The sequence below is a fragment of the Dreissena polymorpha genome, chromosome 10 (genome assembly GCF_020536995.1).
Source record: "Dreissena polymorpha isolate Duluth1 chromosome 10, UMN_Dpol_1.0, whole genome shotgun sequence".
NCBI lineage: Eukaryota > Metazoa > Mollusca > Bivalvia > Myida > Dreissenidae > Dreissena > Dreissena polymorpha.
The window spans coordinates 9,337,532-9,352,350 of NC_068364.1; the positions used below are offsets into that span (position 1 = coordinate 9,337,532).

At 43.3% G+C, this 14,819-nt stretch overlaps 2 protein-coding genes across 2 annotated transcripts in view; both read left to right on the top strand.

Moving 5' to 3' along the window:
• Positions 1-3,739: 3,739 nt before the first annotated feature.
• On the top strand, positions 3,740-7,986 carry LOC127847977 (uncharacterized). The gene is made up of 7 exons (XM_052380231.1): positions 3,740-3,853; positions 4,361-4,557; positions 5,608-5,697; positions 6,293-6,382; positions 6,467-6,580; positions 7,406-7,510; positions 7,803-7,986. The coding sequence occupies exons 1-7, from the start codon at positions 3,740-3,742 to the stop codon at positions 7,984-7,986; spliced, it is 894 nt and encodes a 297-aa protein (XP_052236191.1).
• Positions 7,987-13,682: 5,696 nt separating this feature from the next.
• The window catches only part of LOC127847978 (sushi, von Willebrand factor type A, EGF and pentraxin domain-containing protein 1-like), an 88,120-nt gene continuing 86,983 nt past the window's right edge, over positions 13,683-14,819 (top strand). The window contains exon 1 of the mRNA XM_052380232.1: positions 13,683-13,856. Within this exon, the coding sequence (XP_052236192.1) occupies positions 13,806-13,856 (51 nt within the window). The 5' untranslated portion in view covers positions 13,683-13,805. The remainder of the gene's footprint in view (positions 13,857-14,819) is intronic.

A 14,819-nucleotide genomic window follows, 5' to 3' on the forward strand; every position in this document is an offset into this window, starting at 1 on the left:
GGGGCTAGCCAAGAGCTATGACCATTGTGTGGAAGAGGAGTAACAAGGCATGGAATTGTGGGACATTTTACACATATGTCTAGCGCTAAACTCTGTCACATTAACCCTTTCAGCGCTGGAACCGAATTTTAAAGGCCTTTGCAAACAGTTTGAATCCAGTTCTGTGGCGTCTCATCAGGATCCAAACGGTTTGCTATTCTGATAGTATTCTTAAAAAAAAATGAAGAAAATGCTAATTTTAGAAATTCAGCAGACGACAAATTTCCCAGCATGCAAAAGAGATAATACCATGAAATGCAGCTAGTGAAAATGGAAGCCTGTCTGGCTTGGACACAATAATACAAACTTAGAATTTTTTTAATTTTTTTTTAGCAAAATATGCTTGATTAATCCATTTGCCTTTTGTTAACAAGCTACTTTTTGTCTCTGATATATTTTCCATGTTATTTGTGCATGCACATAAATGTCAGATTAACGTGTCCAAACAACTTGATTCCTCACTGTTGCTTATTAGCATTGTATATTTACTTTCACTTATTTGTGCCTTCCATAATACCCTAACTGTTACTTAATAGAATTTTATATTCACTTTCATTAGTATTGCCTTCCATAATACCCTTACTGTTACTAACTAGAATTGTATATTGACTTTCACTTGGTATTGCCTTCCATAGTACCCTACTGTTGCTTACTAGCATTGTATATTCATTTTCACTTAATATTAGCTTCCATAATACCCTCACTGTTACAAGCATAGTATATTCACCTTCACTTAAAGTATCGTCTTCCATAATACCCTCACTGTTACTAACTAGCATGGTATATTCACCTTCACTTAGTATTGGCTTCCATAATACCCTCACTTTTGCTTACTAGAATTGTTTATTCACTTTCACTTTGTGTTTTTTTCCATAATACTCCCACTGTGAAATAGATGGGGTGTATACTGGGTTTGCCATGAATGTCCGTTTGTTTGTGAGAAGACAGATGGTCTTATTACTTGAAAATTGAAATCATAATAAAGTAATCATTTTAAGTAAAATTGAATAAGATTCAACAAAACAAACAATTTGATACCAAGATGTATATTTTTTTTATATGCAACACAAACAGCAAAAAATCATTTTTTGCAAATATTAAGTGCGCGCGCTCATGACGTCATTTTTAGAACATCAAACGACAAAAGTCATATTTTTTCCCGCTAAAACTGCAGTTATAAAGTAATTTTTTCATTATTTCTTTAAAATTGGGTACATGAGGTATGATAATCAGAAAAACAGGTTACTGCCTGATCTTCTTGTAATATATCGGGCTGGCACAAATAAAATAATTGCTCGGCAAGCCTCGCTGTTATATTATACTAAGCCTTGCCTGATACATTACAAAATGATCAGGCAGTAACCTGTTATTCTCTATATAGAGACAGTGTGTCAGCAGCAAAAATGTTACTTCTTTAAAGGTAAAGGTCACAGTATACATGTAATTAATTTGCACAAATGATGATATTATCAATTGCAACAGTCATTCTTTTTGCTTAAAGATCCATGTAAAATGTTAAAAGGGAAAAATCACATCTCATTGTCAGTGAGTTAACAACTTTTAGCCGTCATTATTTTCCTATGAACAACCGAGCAGCATAGCCTTTAACTATAATCATTAACTAGAGACTTGTTTAAGACAATATCATTGTTATTTAAATTAAAGACATTCACACAAACAAGTTTTATACATATATAAAAGTATAAGAAATTATATTTATTTCTGATTTTATTTCACCTTCTATAATCCCATAACTAGAAAACCTGTACAAATAAACACCCTGGACCAGTACCACTAGACCCCCTAGACCAGTACCACTAGACCCCCTAGACCAGTACCACTAGACCCCCTGCATCAGTACAACTGAACCCCCTAGACTAGTACTGGTCTAGGAGATCTTGTGGTAATTGTAAAGTGGATGTAATGGTACTGATCTAGGGTTTCTATTGATACTGGTTCAAGAGGTGTTATGGTTCTTGTCAAGGGGATCTGTTGGTACTGGTTCAGGGTATCTAGTGGAACTGGTCCAGGGGATCTAGTGTTACTTGTCTAGGCTATCTAGTGATACTTGTCCCTTAAAACAGTATCACTATAAACCCTGGACCAGTATTACAAGATCCCCTGGACGTGTACCACTTCACCTCTTGGACAAGTATCACTAGATCCCCTAGACCAGTAACATTAGATCCCCTGGGCCAGTACCACTAGGTCCCCTGGACAAGTACCACTACACCCATTGGACCAATATCAATAGAAACCCTGAACCAGTACCACTAAAGCCCTTAGAGAAGTACCACTTGATCCCTTGGATCAGTATCCAAAGATCACCTAGACCAGTACCACTAGATCCCCTTGACCAGAACATTAAGATTCCCACTACCAGTACCACTAGACCACCTGGATCAGTGCTACTAGATACCCTGGACCCGTACCACTAGATCCTCAGGATCAGTACCAATAGTTCCCTTGGACCAGTACCACTAGATCCCCTGTACCAGTACCACTAAATCCCCTGGACCAGTACCACTAGATCCTCTATACCAGTACCACTAAATCCTCTATACCAGTACCACTAGATCCCTTTGACCAGCACCACTAGATGCCCTAGACCAGTACCACTAGATCCCCTGAACCAGTTCCACTAGATAATCTGGACTAGTACCATTCATCCCACGGACCAATACCACTAGACCCTGCTGGACCAGTACCACTAGACCCTCTGAACCAGTACCACTACATCCCTGGATTAGTACCACTAGATCATCGAACCAGTACCACTAGATCCTCAGGATCAGTACCAATAGTTCCCTTGGGCCAGTACCACTAGATCCCATGTACCAGTACCACTAAATCCTCTATACCAGTACCAATAGATCCCCTAAACCAGTACCACTAGATCCCCTTGACCAGCACCACTAGATGCCCTGGACCAGTACCACTAGATCCCCTAAACCACTGCCACTAGATCCCCTGGACCAGTACCATTCATCTCATGGACCAGTACCACTAAACCCTGCTTGACCAGTACCACTAGACTCTCTGAACCAGTACCACTACATCCCCTGGATTAGTACCACTTGATCCCCTGGACCAGTAATACAAGATCCCATGGACCAGTACCACTAGACCCAAAACGAGTTCCACTAAAACCTCAGGACCAGTACCACTAGACCCCTTGGACTATATCACTAGACCCATGGACTGGTAACAGTAGATCCCTTTGACCAATACTACTAAATCCCCTGGAACAGTACTTCTAGATCTACTTAACCAGTAATAGTAGATCCTCTGGACCAGTATCACTAGACCCAAACACCAGTACCAGAAGATCCCCTAGACTAGTACTACTAGATCCCATGGACCAATACTACTAGATGCCCATGTCCAGAACTTTTAGGTCTCCTGGACCAGTACCACAAGATCCCCTGGACCTGTACCATTACACTGTGCTGGACCAGTACGACTAAACCCTCTGAACCAGGGGTCCGTCTTATCAAAGATCGTACGACAATATTAACTTAAGATCGACTTTTGTTATTCTAGAATAAAAGTGATTATGATCTGTATGTTTCAAATATCAAGGATATTTGACAGCTATTTTGAAAATGAATGGAAATGTTCAACAAAAGTAATTATTAATGTGATGGTTACATATTTATGGCGCTTCGAAAATTGCATCGTAAGGTGAGAATGTCGTACGATGTTTGATAAGACGGGCCCCAGTACCACTACATCCTCTGGATTAGTTCCACTTGATCCCCTGGACCAGTACTACAAAACCCCATGGACCAGTACCACTAGAACCCCTGGACAGGTACCTCTAGACCCCTTGGACACATATCACTAGATCCCCTTCAAGCAGATGCACTAGATCCCCTTTGCCAGTACCACATAACCTTCTGGACCAGCAAAAGTAGATCCCATTGACCAGTACTACTAGATCTCCTGAACCAGTACCACTAGATCCCCTGCGCCAGTACCACTAGATCCCCTGGACCAGTACCACTAGAACCCCTAGTCTGTACCACTAGATCCCCTGGACCAGTACCACTAGATCACCTGGAACAGTACCCCTGGATCATTACCACAAGATCCCCTGCACCAGTATCACTAGATCCCCTGCACCAGTACCACTAGATCCCCTGGACCAGTAGCACTAGATTACCTGGGCCAGTACCCCTAGATTCCCTGCACCGGTACCACTAGATTCCCTGCACCAGTACCACTAGATCCCTTGCACCAGTACCACTAGATCCACTGCACCAGTACCACTAGACCCCCTGGACCAGTACCACTAGATCCTAAGGATCATTGCCACTAGTTCCCTTGGACCAGTACCACTCGACCCCCTGCACCAGTACCCCTAGATCCCCTAGCGATTTCTATTTCATCCAATGGACCAGTACCACTAGAAACTGCTGGACCAATACCACTGGACCCTCTCAACCAGTACCACTACATCCCCTGGATTGGCACCACTAGATCCCTTGCACCAGTACCACTTGATCCCCTGCACCAGTACCCTAGATCCTATGGACCAGTACCACTAGATCCCTTGCACCAGTACCACTAGATCCTCTGGACCAGTACCACTAGATCCCTTGCACAAGTACCACTAGATCCCTTGTAAACATACCACTAGATCCCCTGGGCCAGTACCACTAGACCCCCTTTACCAGTACCACTGGATTCTCTGGGCCAGTACCACTAGACCAGTACCACTAGATCCCCTTCACCAGTACCACTAGATCCCATGCACCAATACCACTAGATCCCCTGCACCAGTACTACTAGGCCAGTACCACTAGACCCCCTTGACCAGTACCACTAGATCCCCTGGGCCAGTACCACTAGATCCCCTGGACCAGAACCACTAGATCCACTGCACCAGTACCATAAGATCCCCTGCACCAGTACCACTAGATCCCCTGGACCAGAACCACTGCTTCAATAGGACAAGTACAACTAAAACCCTAAATTGAGTACCACTTGATCCCCTGGACCAGTACTTCTTATACCAAACCAGTACTAGTAGATTCCCTGGACAAGTACTACTAGATCCCTTAGACCAACCAGTGTCATTAGATCCAAAAACCAGTGACAGTATATCCCCTGGAAGAGTACTTCTAGTCGCTTGGACCAGTACCACTCGATCCCCTGGATCAGTACCACTTAGCCACTTGGACCAGAACAACTAGGCCCCTGGACCAGTACCAATAGATCCCCATAACCAATACCACTAGTTCCCCATGGACCACTACCACTAGATCCTCTGGAACAGTACCACTAGATCCTTTGGATCAGTTCTTCTAGATCCCTTGGATCAGTATCACTTGGTCCCCTGTACCAGTACAACTTAACCACTTGCTTAAGTACAACTGGACCAGTACCACTAGATCCACACTACCAGTACAAATAGATCCCATGGGGCAGTACCAGTATATCCCTGGGCAAGAACAATAGTTTTCCTTGACCACTACCACTTGTTCAACTGGACCAGTACGACAAAACTACTTGGACAAGTGCAACTAGACCTCTGGACAAGTACCACTAGATCCCCTGCACCAGTACCACTATATCCCCTGGACCAGTACCCCTAGATCTCCTGCACCAGTACACTAGATCCCCTGGACCAGTACCACTAGATCCCCTGGACCAGTACCACTAGATCCCCTTGACCAGTAACACTAGATCCCCTGGACCAGTACCACTAGATCCCTTGCATCAGTACTACTAGATCCCCTGGGCCAGTACCACTCGTTCCCCTGGACCAGTACAACTAGATCATCTGGACCAGTACCACTAGATTCCTTGCACAAGTACCACTAGATCCCCAGGGCCAGTACCAGTAGACCAATACCACTAGATCCCCTAGACCAGTACCACTAGATCCTCTGGGCTAGTACCACTCGACCAGTACCACTAGATCCCCTGTACCAGTACCACTAGATCCCCTGCACCAGTACCACTAGATCCCCTGGGCCAGTACCACTAGACCCCCTGGACCAGTACCACTAGATCTTCTGAACCAGAACCACTAGATCCCCTAGACCAGTACCACTAGATCCTCTGGGCCAGTACCACTCGACCAGTACCACTTGATCCCCTGCACCAGTACCACTAGATCCCCTGCACCAGTACCACTAGATCCCCTGCACCAGTACCACTAGATCCCCTTGACCAGTACCATTAGATCCCCTGGACCAGTACACCTAGATCCCTTGCACCAGTACCACTAAACCCCCTGGACCAGTATCCCTAGACCCCCTGGACCAGTACCACTAGACCCCAAGACCAGTACCCCTAGTTCCCCTGGGCCAGTATCAGTAGATCCCCTGCACCAGTACCATTATATCCCCTGCATCAGTACCACTAGGCCAGTACAACTAGATCCCTTGCACCAGTACCACTAGATCCTCTTGACCAGTACCATTAGATCCCCTGCACCAGTACCACTAGATCCCTTGCAACAGTACCACAAGACCCCCTGGACCAGTACCCCTAGATCCCCTGGACCAGTACCACTAGACCCTATGGACCAGTACCCCTAGTTCCCCTGGGCAATACCATTAGCTCCCCTGCACCAGTTGCACTAGATCCCCTGGACCTGTACCACTAGATCCCATTGACCAGTACCACTAAATCCCATGGACCAGTACCACTAGATCCCTTGCACCAGTACCACTAGATCCTCTGGGCCAGTACCACTAGATCCCCTACACCACTATATCCCCTAGACCAGTACCACTAGATCCTCTGGGCCAGTTGCACTTGACCAGTACCACAATATCTCCTGCAACAGTACCACTAGATTCCCTGCACCAGTGCCACAAGGCCAGTACCACTAGATCCCCTGGACCAGTACCACTAGACCCCCTGGACCAGTACCACTAGATCCCCTGCACCAGAACCACTAGATCCCCTGGACCAGTACCACTAGATCCCCTGGACCAGTACCACTAGATTCCCTGCACCAGTACCACTAGATCCCTGCACCAGTTCCACTAGATCCCACAAACCAGTACCATTAAATCCCATAGCCAGTACCACTAGATCCTCAGGGCCAGTACCACTCGCACAGTACCACTAGATCCCATGTACCAGTACCACTAGATCCCCTGCACCAGTACCACTAGATCCCCTGGACCAGTACCACTAGACCCCTTGAACCAGTACCACTAAATCCCCTGGACCAGAACTACTAGATCCCCTGGACCAATACCACTAGATCCCCTTGACCAGTACCCCTAGATACCATGCACCAGTTCCACTAGACCCCCTGGATCAATATCATTAGATCCCTTGGACCAGTACCTCTAGATCCCGTGCACCAGTACAGCTAGATCCCTAGCACCAGTACCACTAGACCCCCTGTACCAGTACCACTAGATCCCCTGGACCAGTACCACTCAAATCCCTGCACCAGTACCACTAGATCCCCTGGGACAGTACCACTAGATCCCCTGCACCAGTACCACTAGACCCCCTGGACCAGTACCACAGAATCCTCAGGATGAGTACCACTAGATCCCTGGTCCAATACAACTAGATCCCCATGAACCAGTACCACTAGATCCACTGGACCAGTACCACTAGATCCCTTGCACCAGTGCCAACTACGTCCCCTGGGCCAGTACCAATAGACCAGTATCACTAGATCCCCTGCACCAGTACCACTAGACCCCCTGGACCAGTACCACAAGATCCTCAGGGCCAGTACCAGTAGCCCATTACTACTAGATCACCTAGACCAATACCACTAGATCCTCTGGGTCAGTATCACTAGATCCCCTGCACCAGTACCACTACATCCTCTTGACCAGTAACACTAGATCCCCTGGACCAATACCACTAGATCCCTTGCATCAGTACCACTTGATCCCTTGGGCCAGTACCACTCGATCCCCTGGACCAGTGCAACTAGACCCTCTGGACCAGAACCACTAGATCCCTTGCTCCAGTACCACTAGATCCCCTGGGTCAGTACCAGTAGACCAATATCACTAGATCCCCTAGACCAGTACACTAGATCCCCTGGACCAATACCACTAGATCCCCTAGACCAGTACCACTAGATCCTCTGGGCCAGTTCCACTAGATCCCCTGAACCAGAACCACTAGATCGCCTGCACCAGTACCACTAGATCCCCTGCACCAGTACCCCTAGATCCCTGGGCCAGTACCACTAGACCCCCTGGGCCAGTACCACTAGATCCCCTGGACCAGTTCCACTAGACCCCCTGGACCAGTACCCCTAGATCCCCTGGACCAGCACCCCTAGACCCCCTGGACCAGTACCCATAGATTCCCTTGGCCTGTACCAGTAGATCCCCTGCACCAGTACCACTAGATCCCCTGCACCAGTTTTACTAGATCCCCTGCACCAGTACCACTAGATCCCCTTTACCAATACCACTAGATCCCCTGGACCAGTTGCAATAGATACCTTGCACCAGTACCACTAGATCCCTTCGGCCAGTACCAGTAGACCAGTACCACTAGATCCCCTGGACCAGTACCACTAGATCCCCTGGGCCAGTACCACTAGACCAGCACCACTAGATCCCCTGCACCAGTACCACTAGACCAGTACCACTAGATCCCCTGCACCAGTATCCATAGATCCCCTGCAACAGTACCACTAGATCCCCTTGACCAGTAACACTAGATCCCCTGGACCAGTACCACTAGATCCCTTGCACCAGTACCACTAGATCCTCTGGGACAGTACCAGTAGACCAGTACCACTAGATCCCCCTGCACCAGTACCACTAGACCAGTACCGCTAGATCCCCTTCACCAGTACCACTAGATCCCCTGCACCAGTACCACTAGGCCAGTACCACTAGATCCCCTGGACCAGTACCACTAGATCCCCTGGACTATTACCACTAGATCCCCTGGACCAAAACCACTAGATCCCCTGGACCAATACCCCTAGATCCCCTGCACCAGTACCCCTAGATCCCCTGCAACAGTACCACTAGATCCTCTGCACCAGTACCATATGATCCCATGCACAAGTACCACTAGGCCAGTACCACTAGATCCCCTTGACCAGTACCACTAGATCCCCTCGACCAGAACAACTAGATCCCCTGCACCAGTACCACTAGATCCCCTGGACCAGTACCACTAGATCCCTGGACCAGTTCCACTAGATACCCTAGACCAGTACCACTAGACCAGTCTCACTAGATGCCCTGCACCAGTACCACTAGATCCCTTGCACCAGTACCACTAGATCCCCTGGGCCAGTACCAGTAGACCAGTACCACTAGATCCCTAGACCAGTCCACTAGATCCTCAGGATCAGTACCACTTTACCAGTACCACTAGATCCTCTGCACCAGTACCACTAGATACCCTGCACCAGTATCACTAGGCCAGTACCACTAGATCCCCTGGACCAGAACCACTAGATCCCCTGCACCAGTACCACTAAATCTCCTGCACCAGTACCCATAGATCCCCTACACCAGTACCCCTAGATGCCATAGACCAGTACCACTATATCCCCTGTACCAGTACCACTAAATCCCCTGGACCAGCACCACTAGATCCTCTGGACCAGTACCATTCGATCCCCTGGACCAGTACCTTAGATGCCAATTATCAGTACCACTAGATTCATACAGTTGTGTCCTTTGAACCGGTACAGATATTAATTAAAAAATGATAGATACATTGTCAGAGCATGATGGATCATTAGCAGAAAAAGTATCTTGTACGCGTCTGGACAGGAGCCATATCGACGACAACTGCGGATACATTTGACCAGCTCCAACTAGAAAAATATACCAGTGCTACCTCCCTCATACAAGCAGTTTAATCAAATTATATATTCGTAGAGGAGCCTTTTGAAGTCATAAGGCATGTATTATGTAGGATGAAAAAACGGGGGACAAGGCTTGCAACTTTTAGTGTGAAAAACATCAGGGAACTTCTGTTAACCAGTTTCTGTCTACAGACAGATCGACAGACCCATGTCTTGACAAGCAAAGTGAATACATGTACCATATTGTTCAGGTTCTTCATGTCGTATGCTTTGAAAACGATGTTTCATACCCGATGCATATAGGTCTAGAATGTTCCTACCCTGCTGTCACGCTTCAGTGCCGTCGTTTCATGTAACAGCATCCTAGTATAGACCGACGATGAATCTCTTTAACGTATGTATATTTCGCATTGTTACACTGAAATTCAACCGCGCTCAACATACTTGGGTTGCGAAATATGTTTTCTTTATACAAGTTACAATTATCCATGCAGCCCCCCTGTTTATACAACAAGCGTGTCGCAATGCGGTAAATTAGTGAAGTGTTATTATTGCCCAAACATTTTATTAAAATTAATAGTGAACAGCTTATAAACTTTATTTTAGACGAACACATATAATTATTTATCCACTAGTCCGGTTTCTTGTACTATGATACGCCTGTAAATCTATATGTTTATGTTCAGAACAGTAACTGAACGCGAAAATGAAACGTAATTGCGTTTTAACTATCGTCCTAACCTTGATTGTTGTGTTCAATCAGTAACGCTTGATGTATCAGATGAGAACAGCAGCGTTTTAGGAGTTCCCGATATGAACGGCGGCAGGTAAACGCTGAACACTCGTAAAGTAAAAATTGAACACAAACGGTGTTCTTGAGTGCCCTGCATAACGCGTTAAAATACGAACATAGATGGTGACGTCACTACGTTATTGTCAGTAAGACCGGTGTGACACAATGGGGTAGGAAAGCACTTGTGCGTGGATGATCTCTCATCCGATCTATAACATTCACGATTGAACGACAGTGTTATTTAACAGCTTGAAATACAAAGCGCTCGGCTTTTCTAAGTATTCACAATATTGCAAAACAAGTATTTTCGAAAAATTCATCCCGTCTTACTCTTTGATAATTGTACTGATGGTATGCTTATAGACGTGTTGTTATTGCTGCCGCCCCTCCGCTCCAAAAAGGTATTATTGAACATATGTATCGTTTATCTGTGACTTGTGATCAGCCATCTATTCAGCAAAATAAAATGTAATGCGTAATCTAACACACTTTAATTGAATTTATGGGCTTAACAGTAAGCTTTCAATGTCTGCCCATTTACAAATTATTGGAACCAAACTTGGCTATGAATTTTGACATGTTCGGCGCCCGTCGTTGTGCGACGTGCGGTAAGTGTCGTCAGCATTTAGCTCATTACCACTCTATAGGCCACAATTTTCATGAAACTTGGTCCGATTGTTTATATGTACCCTATGGTCTATGTAAGCTTAGTTAGAATCAGGGGCAAGTGTATTAAAAACACTAGCTCACCAGGTCAAATCTTTGACAAAAATTGTAACAACACTAGAGGCAACATTTATGACTCGAATCAAATAAAACTCAGTAAGAATGTTAAGTCATGCAATATCTAGGCCGAGTTTAAATCTGGGTCACATGCGGCCCAAGACTTTATCACGATGTCAATCTTTGAAAAACCCTGTTATCACGCGAAATGTATGACTATTTGCATAAAACTTGGTTGTAATGTTTATTTTGACAATATCTAGGCCGAGTTTGGATCTGGTTAATGTGCGTTCATAAATTAGATCATCAAGTCATATCTTAGAAAAACATTGTTACCACTCTAGAACCCACATTCATGACTTATATATAATGAAACCCTGTCAGAATGTTTATTTAGACATTTTCTAGGCTAAGTTTTAATTTGTGTTTCATACCTTCAATCACTAGATATCCAGGTCAAGTCTATGACAAAACCTTGTTATCACTCTTCAGGCAAGATTGAAAATCAATCTTTATGAAACTTGGTCAGTATGTTTAGTTTGGCTATACCTTAGTTGTATTTGAATTTTCGTCAGATGCATACAAAACTAGGTCACCATGTGGCATCTTAGAAAAACCATGTTACCAGTATAGAGGCCGCATTTATGACTTAATCTTTCTGAAACTTAGTTATGATTTTTATCTTTACAATACTATAGCCACGGGTCATTTGCTTCTACAAACTAGGTCACCATGTCAAATATGGAGAAAAAAAGCTTACCACTTTAAGGGCAACGTGTATGAGTTAAGCTTGGTAAAACTTGATAATAATGTTTATCTTCACAAAGCCAAGTTCGAATCTGGGTCAGATGCATCTTAACACTAGGTCACCAGGTCAAATACAAAATGTGTTACCCCTATATGACCACAATAACGACTCGGTCGTGATGACACTTAGAATGTTTTTCTCGACTATATCAGGCCATGTTTGAATCTCTGTCAAGCGTGATCAAAAACTAGATTTCCTGATCGAGTTATCATAAAGTCCGTGAACTCAGGTGAGCGCTTATGTGCCATCGTGACCTTCTTGTTTGAATTGTGTCAGTTAATGCCTTAAATTGCTTACCACTTTAATAAAAAAAATAAAGAAAAAGGAGAACATCGTTTGTCCCCAGCGGGGTTTCGACAAATCTTTGGATGACATTATTCACTCGACCATACTGACTTTTTTTTTTAAATTGGAAGGTTCATTTTATGCTTGATATAGGCGAGTTATGCGTTCTTGCAAAAGTGTAACGGAAACAACAGAATCGTTTCAAAATATCAAATGGTTTCACGGTTGTAAGGCTCCATTATATTATCCGTTTCAAATGATGATGATTTGTAAGAGAAGCTTTTTTCAGTATTAGTCTACGCTCTGATTTACAGTGGGTTTTTTATGTGACAAAAGTTGGGAAATTGTCATTTCGACAATCTGTGAACAAGTTCCTTTAAGTGTGTTATCTAATAATATATACATTTAATATTACACGCATTAAGCGATGAAATGTGATAGTATTTGGTCATTGAAGTTGCATTATTTCGACCCATTAAACTGCAGTAACACCGTGGGCTAACTGTCATAGTTCAGGAACAAAACACAATCATTTACCGTACGTTAATGTGCACATTGGCCGGGCTGCACTAAAGTTGACCCGGTCGTTATAATTTGTTTTCAACGTAATTGCTAACCAGTTCGATATAGTTGTGGTTTTAAATACCACATGTCATTGATATCACATGTAGAAGTCCATCTCATACTTTGGACAGTTTTTTCGCGGCAATACTAATAGCAGAGTGGTGAATGCGGAAAATATTGGACAATGCACTTTAGAAAACTAAAAGTTACGTCACCATGTATGATGCGTTACTATTGAAAAACGTTTAATTTCAAACATGTTTTTTTTTTCAGGAGCATTCGATACAAAAGAATATTAATAAACGATTGCGTCTCATGAAAAACATCAAAAATGCTTTTTTATGCATACAGCACACAAATCAGTTTGCTTTCGTTCAGTCGGCCTATACAATAAAGTGAATTATTTTCATTTGTTGTAAATTTATTTAAATATTATACTATTTGATTTAACAAACCATCTCAACTCAGAATAGGGTGAGTTTATTTTATTTCAAAACAATATGATAGTTAAACCCGGCTACGAAGGAGAAGAAATAGTTCGAAGGCATAAATTCACATAAATGGTATTAATTTCAATAATGTCTCTTTACTTCAATAGAATTGTGCGTTTTGAAATAAAAAAAGTAGTGCGCTCCTATGGTCCGTTGGCCACATTGTAAATTCGATCTACCCGGCCGTGAATCCGGCTGTCGGTATACTGAATATTGTAAACGCCGCGTTGGTTTCGGATTGCAAAAACCCCACCCTGTACAGCAAAAATCTGATTGGATTCATTCGACAGTTTCGTTTGTCGTAAGAAGGATGGAAGATTGAAAATGCTTTCGGAAATATTTCTTATCCCAGTGGTGTTTCTAGCCGTGTCGCAGGTAATGTTTCATTTATTATTATGTATGATGCATTATTAGAGCGTGTTAAACTCGACGTAAAAATAAGTCAAATAAAATGTGTTAAATGCACATGTGCAGGGCATTGACATGAAGTTATGCCAATGTTAAAGGGATCTTTTCACGCTTTGGTAAATTGACAAAATTGACAAAAGTTGTTTCAGATTCGCAAATTTTCGTTTTAGTTATGATATTTGTGAGGAAACAGTAATACTGAACATTTACCGTGGTCTAATATAGCCATTATATGCATCTTTTGACGATTTTAAAACCTAAAAATTATAAAGCGTTGCAACGCGAAACGATTGAATAATTTGGAGAGTTCTGTTTTTGTCGTTAAATTTTGTGAAACTACGAAGATTGCTTATATAAGGTATAAAATACGTCAAGTATGTGTACTCGGCGGAATAGCTCAGTAGGCTAAAGCGTTTTTACTTCAGGACTCTGGCAGGACTCCAGGGGTCACTGGTTCGAAACCTGGTCCGAGCAATGTTCTTTTCCTTTTTTTAATTTTATTCTCGATTTTTTACTGGAGCTTTTACGATCCAATGTTTAAATTTATCGATATAAAGCATTTAATGAATAAGTTAAAAAATGCCAAAATCTGTGAAAAGGCCCCTTTAACATTTTGAAAAGGGTACAAATAGTTTCATTTCTGTGTTATTTGAATAACTAATTATGATACATTAATCTTAAAAAAACTCTAGCATACTGAACACTGAATCAATAAATCGCACCAACGATCTGCTGTTCAAACCATATGTTTATATATTGATATAATACAAGCTATTTTTAGTGACACTTAATGTATTGTGTAATTTAACTATAAAATGCAAAAATCTTGATTTAATTTGACGAGATTTTGTCGGAATAGTGTAATAATTAGAGAGACGATAAATGCTATAAAAGAAAGTCATTAAACGAGCATGTGCGTAGAGTGTGGCT

Coding starts and splice junctions, on each gene's coding strand:
- LOC127847977 (XM_052380231.1), top strand. CDS start 3,740: ATGTTTGATAAGACGGGCCCCAGTACCACTACATCCTCTGGATTAGTT. Junction 3,854..4,360: donor CCACTAGAACCCCTGGACAG/GTACCTCTAGAC, acceptor CATTGCCACTAG/TTCCCTTGGACCAGTACCAC. Junction 5,698..6,292: donor CCACTAGATCCCCTGGACCA/GTACCACTAGAT, acceptor CCCCTGGACCAG/TATCCCTAGACCCCCTGGAC.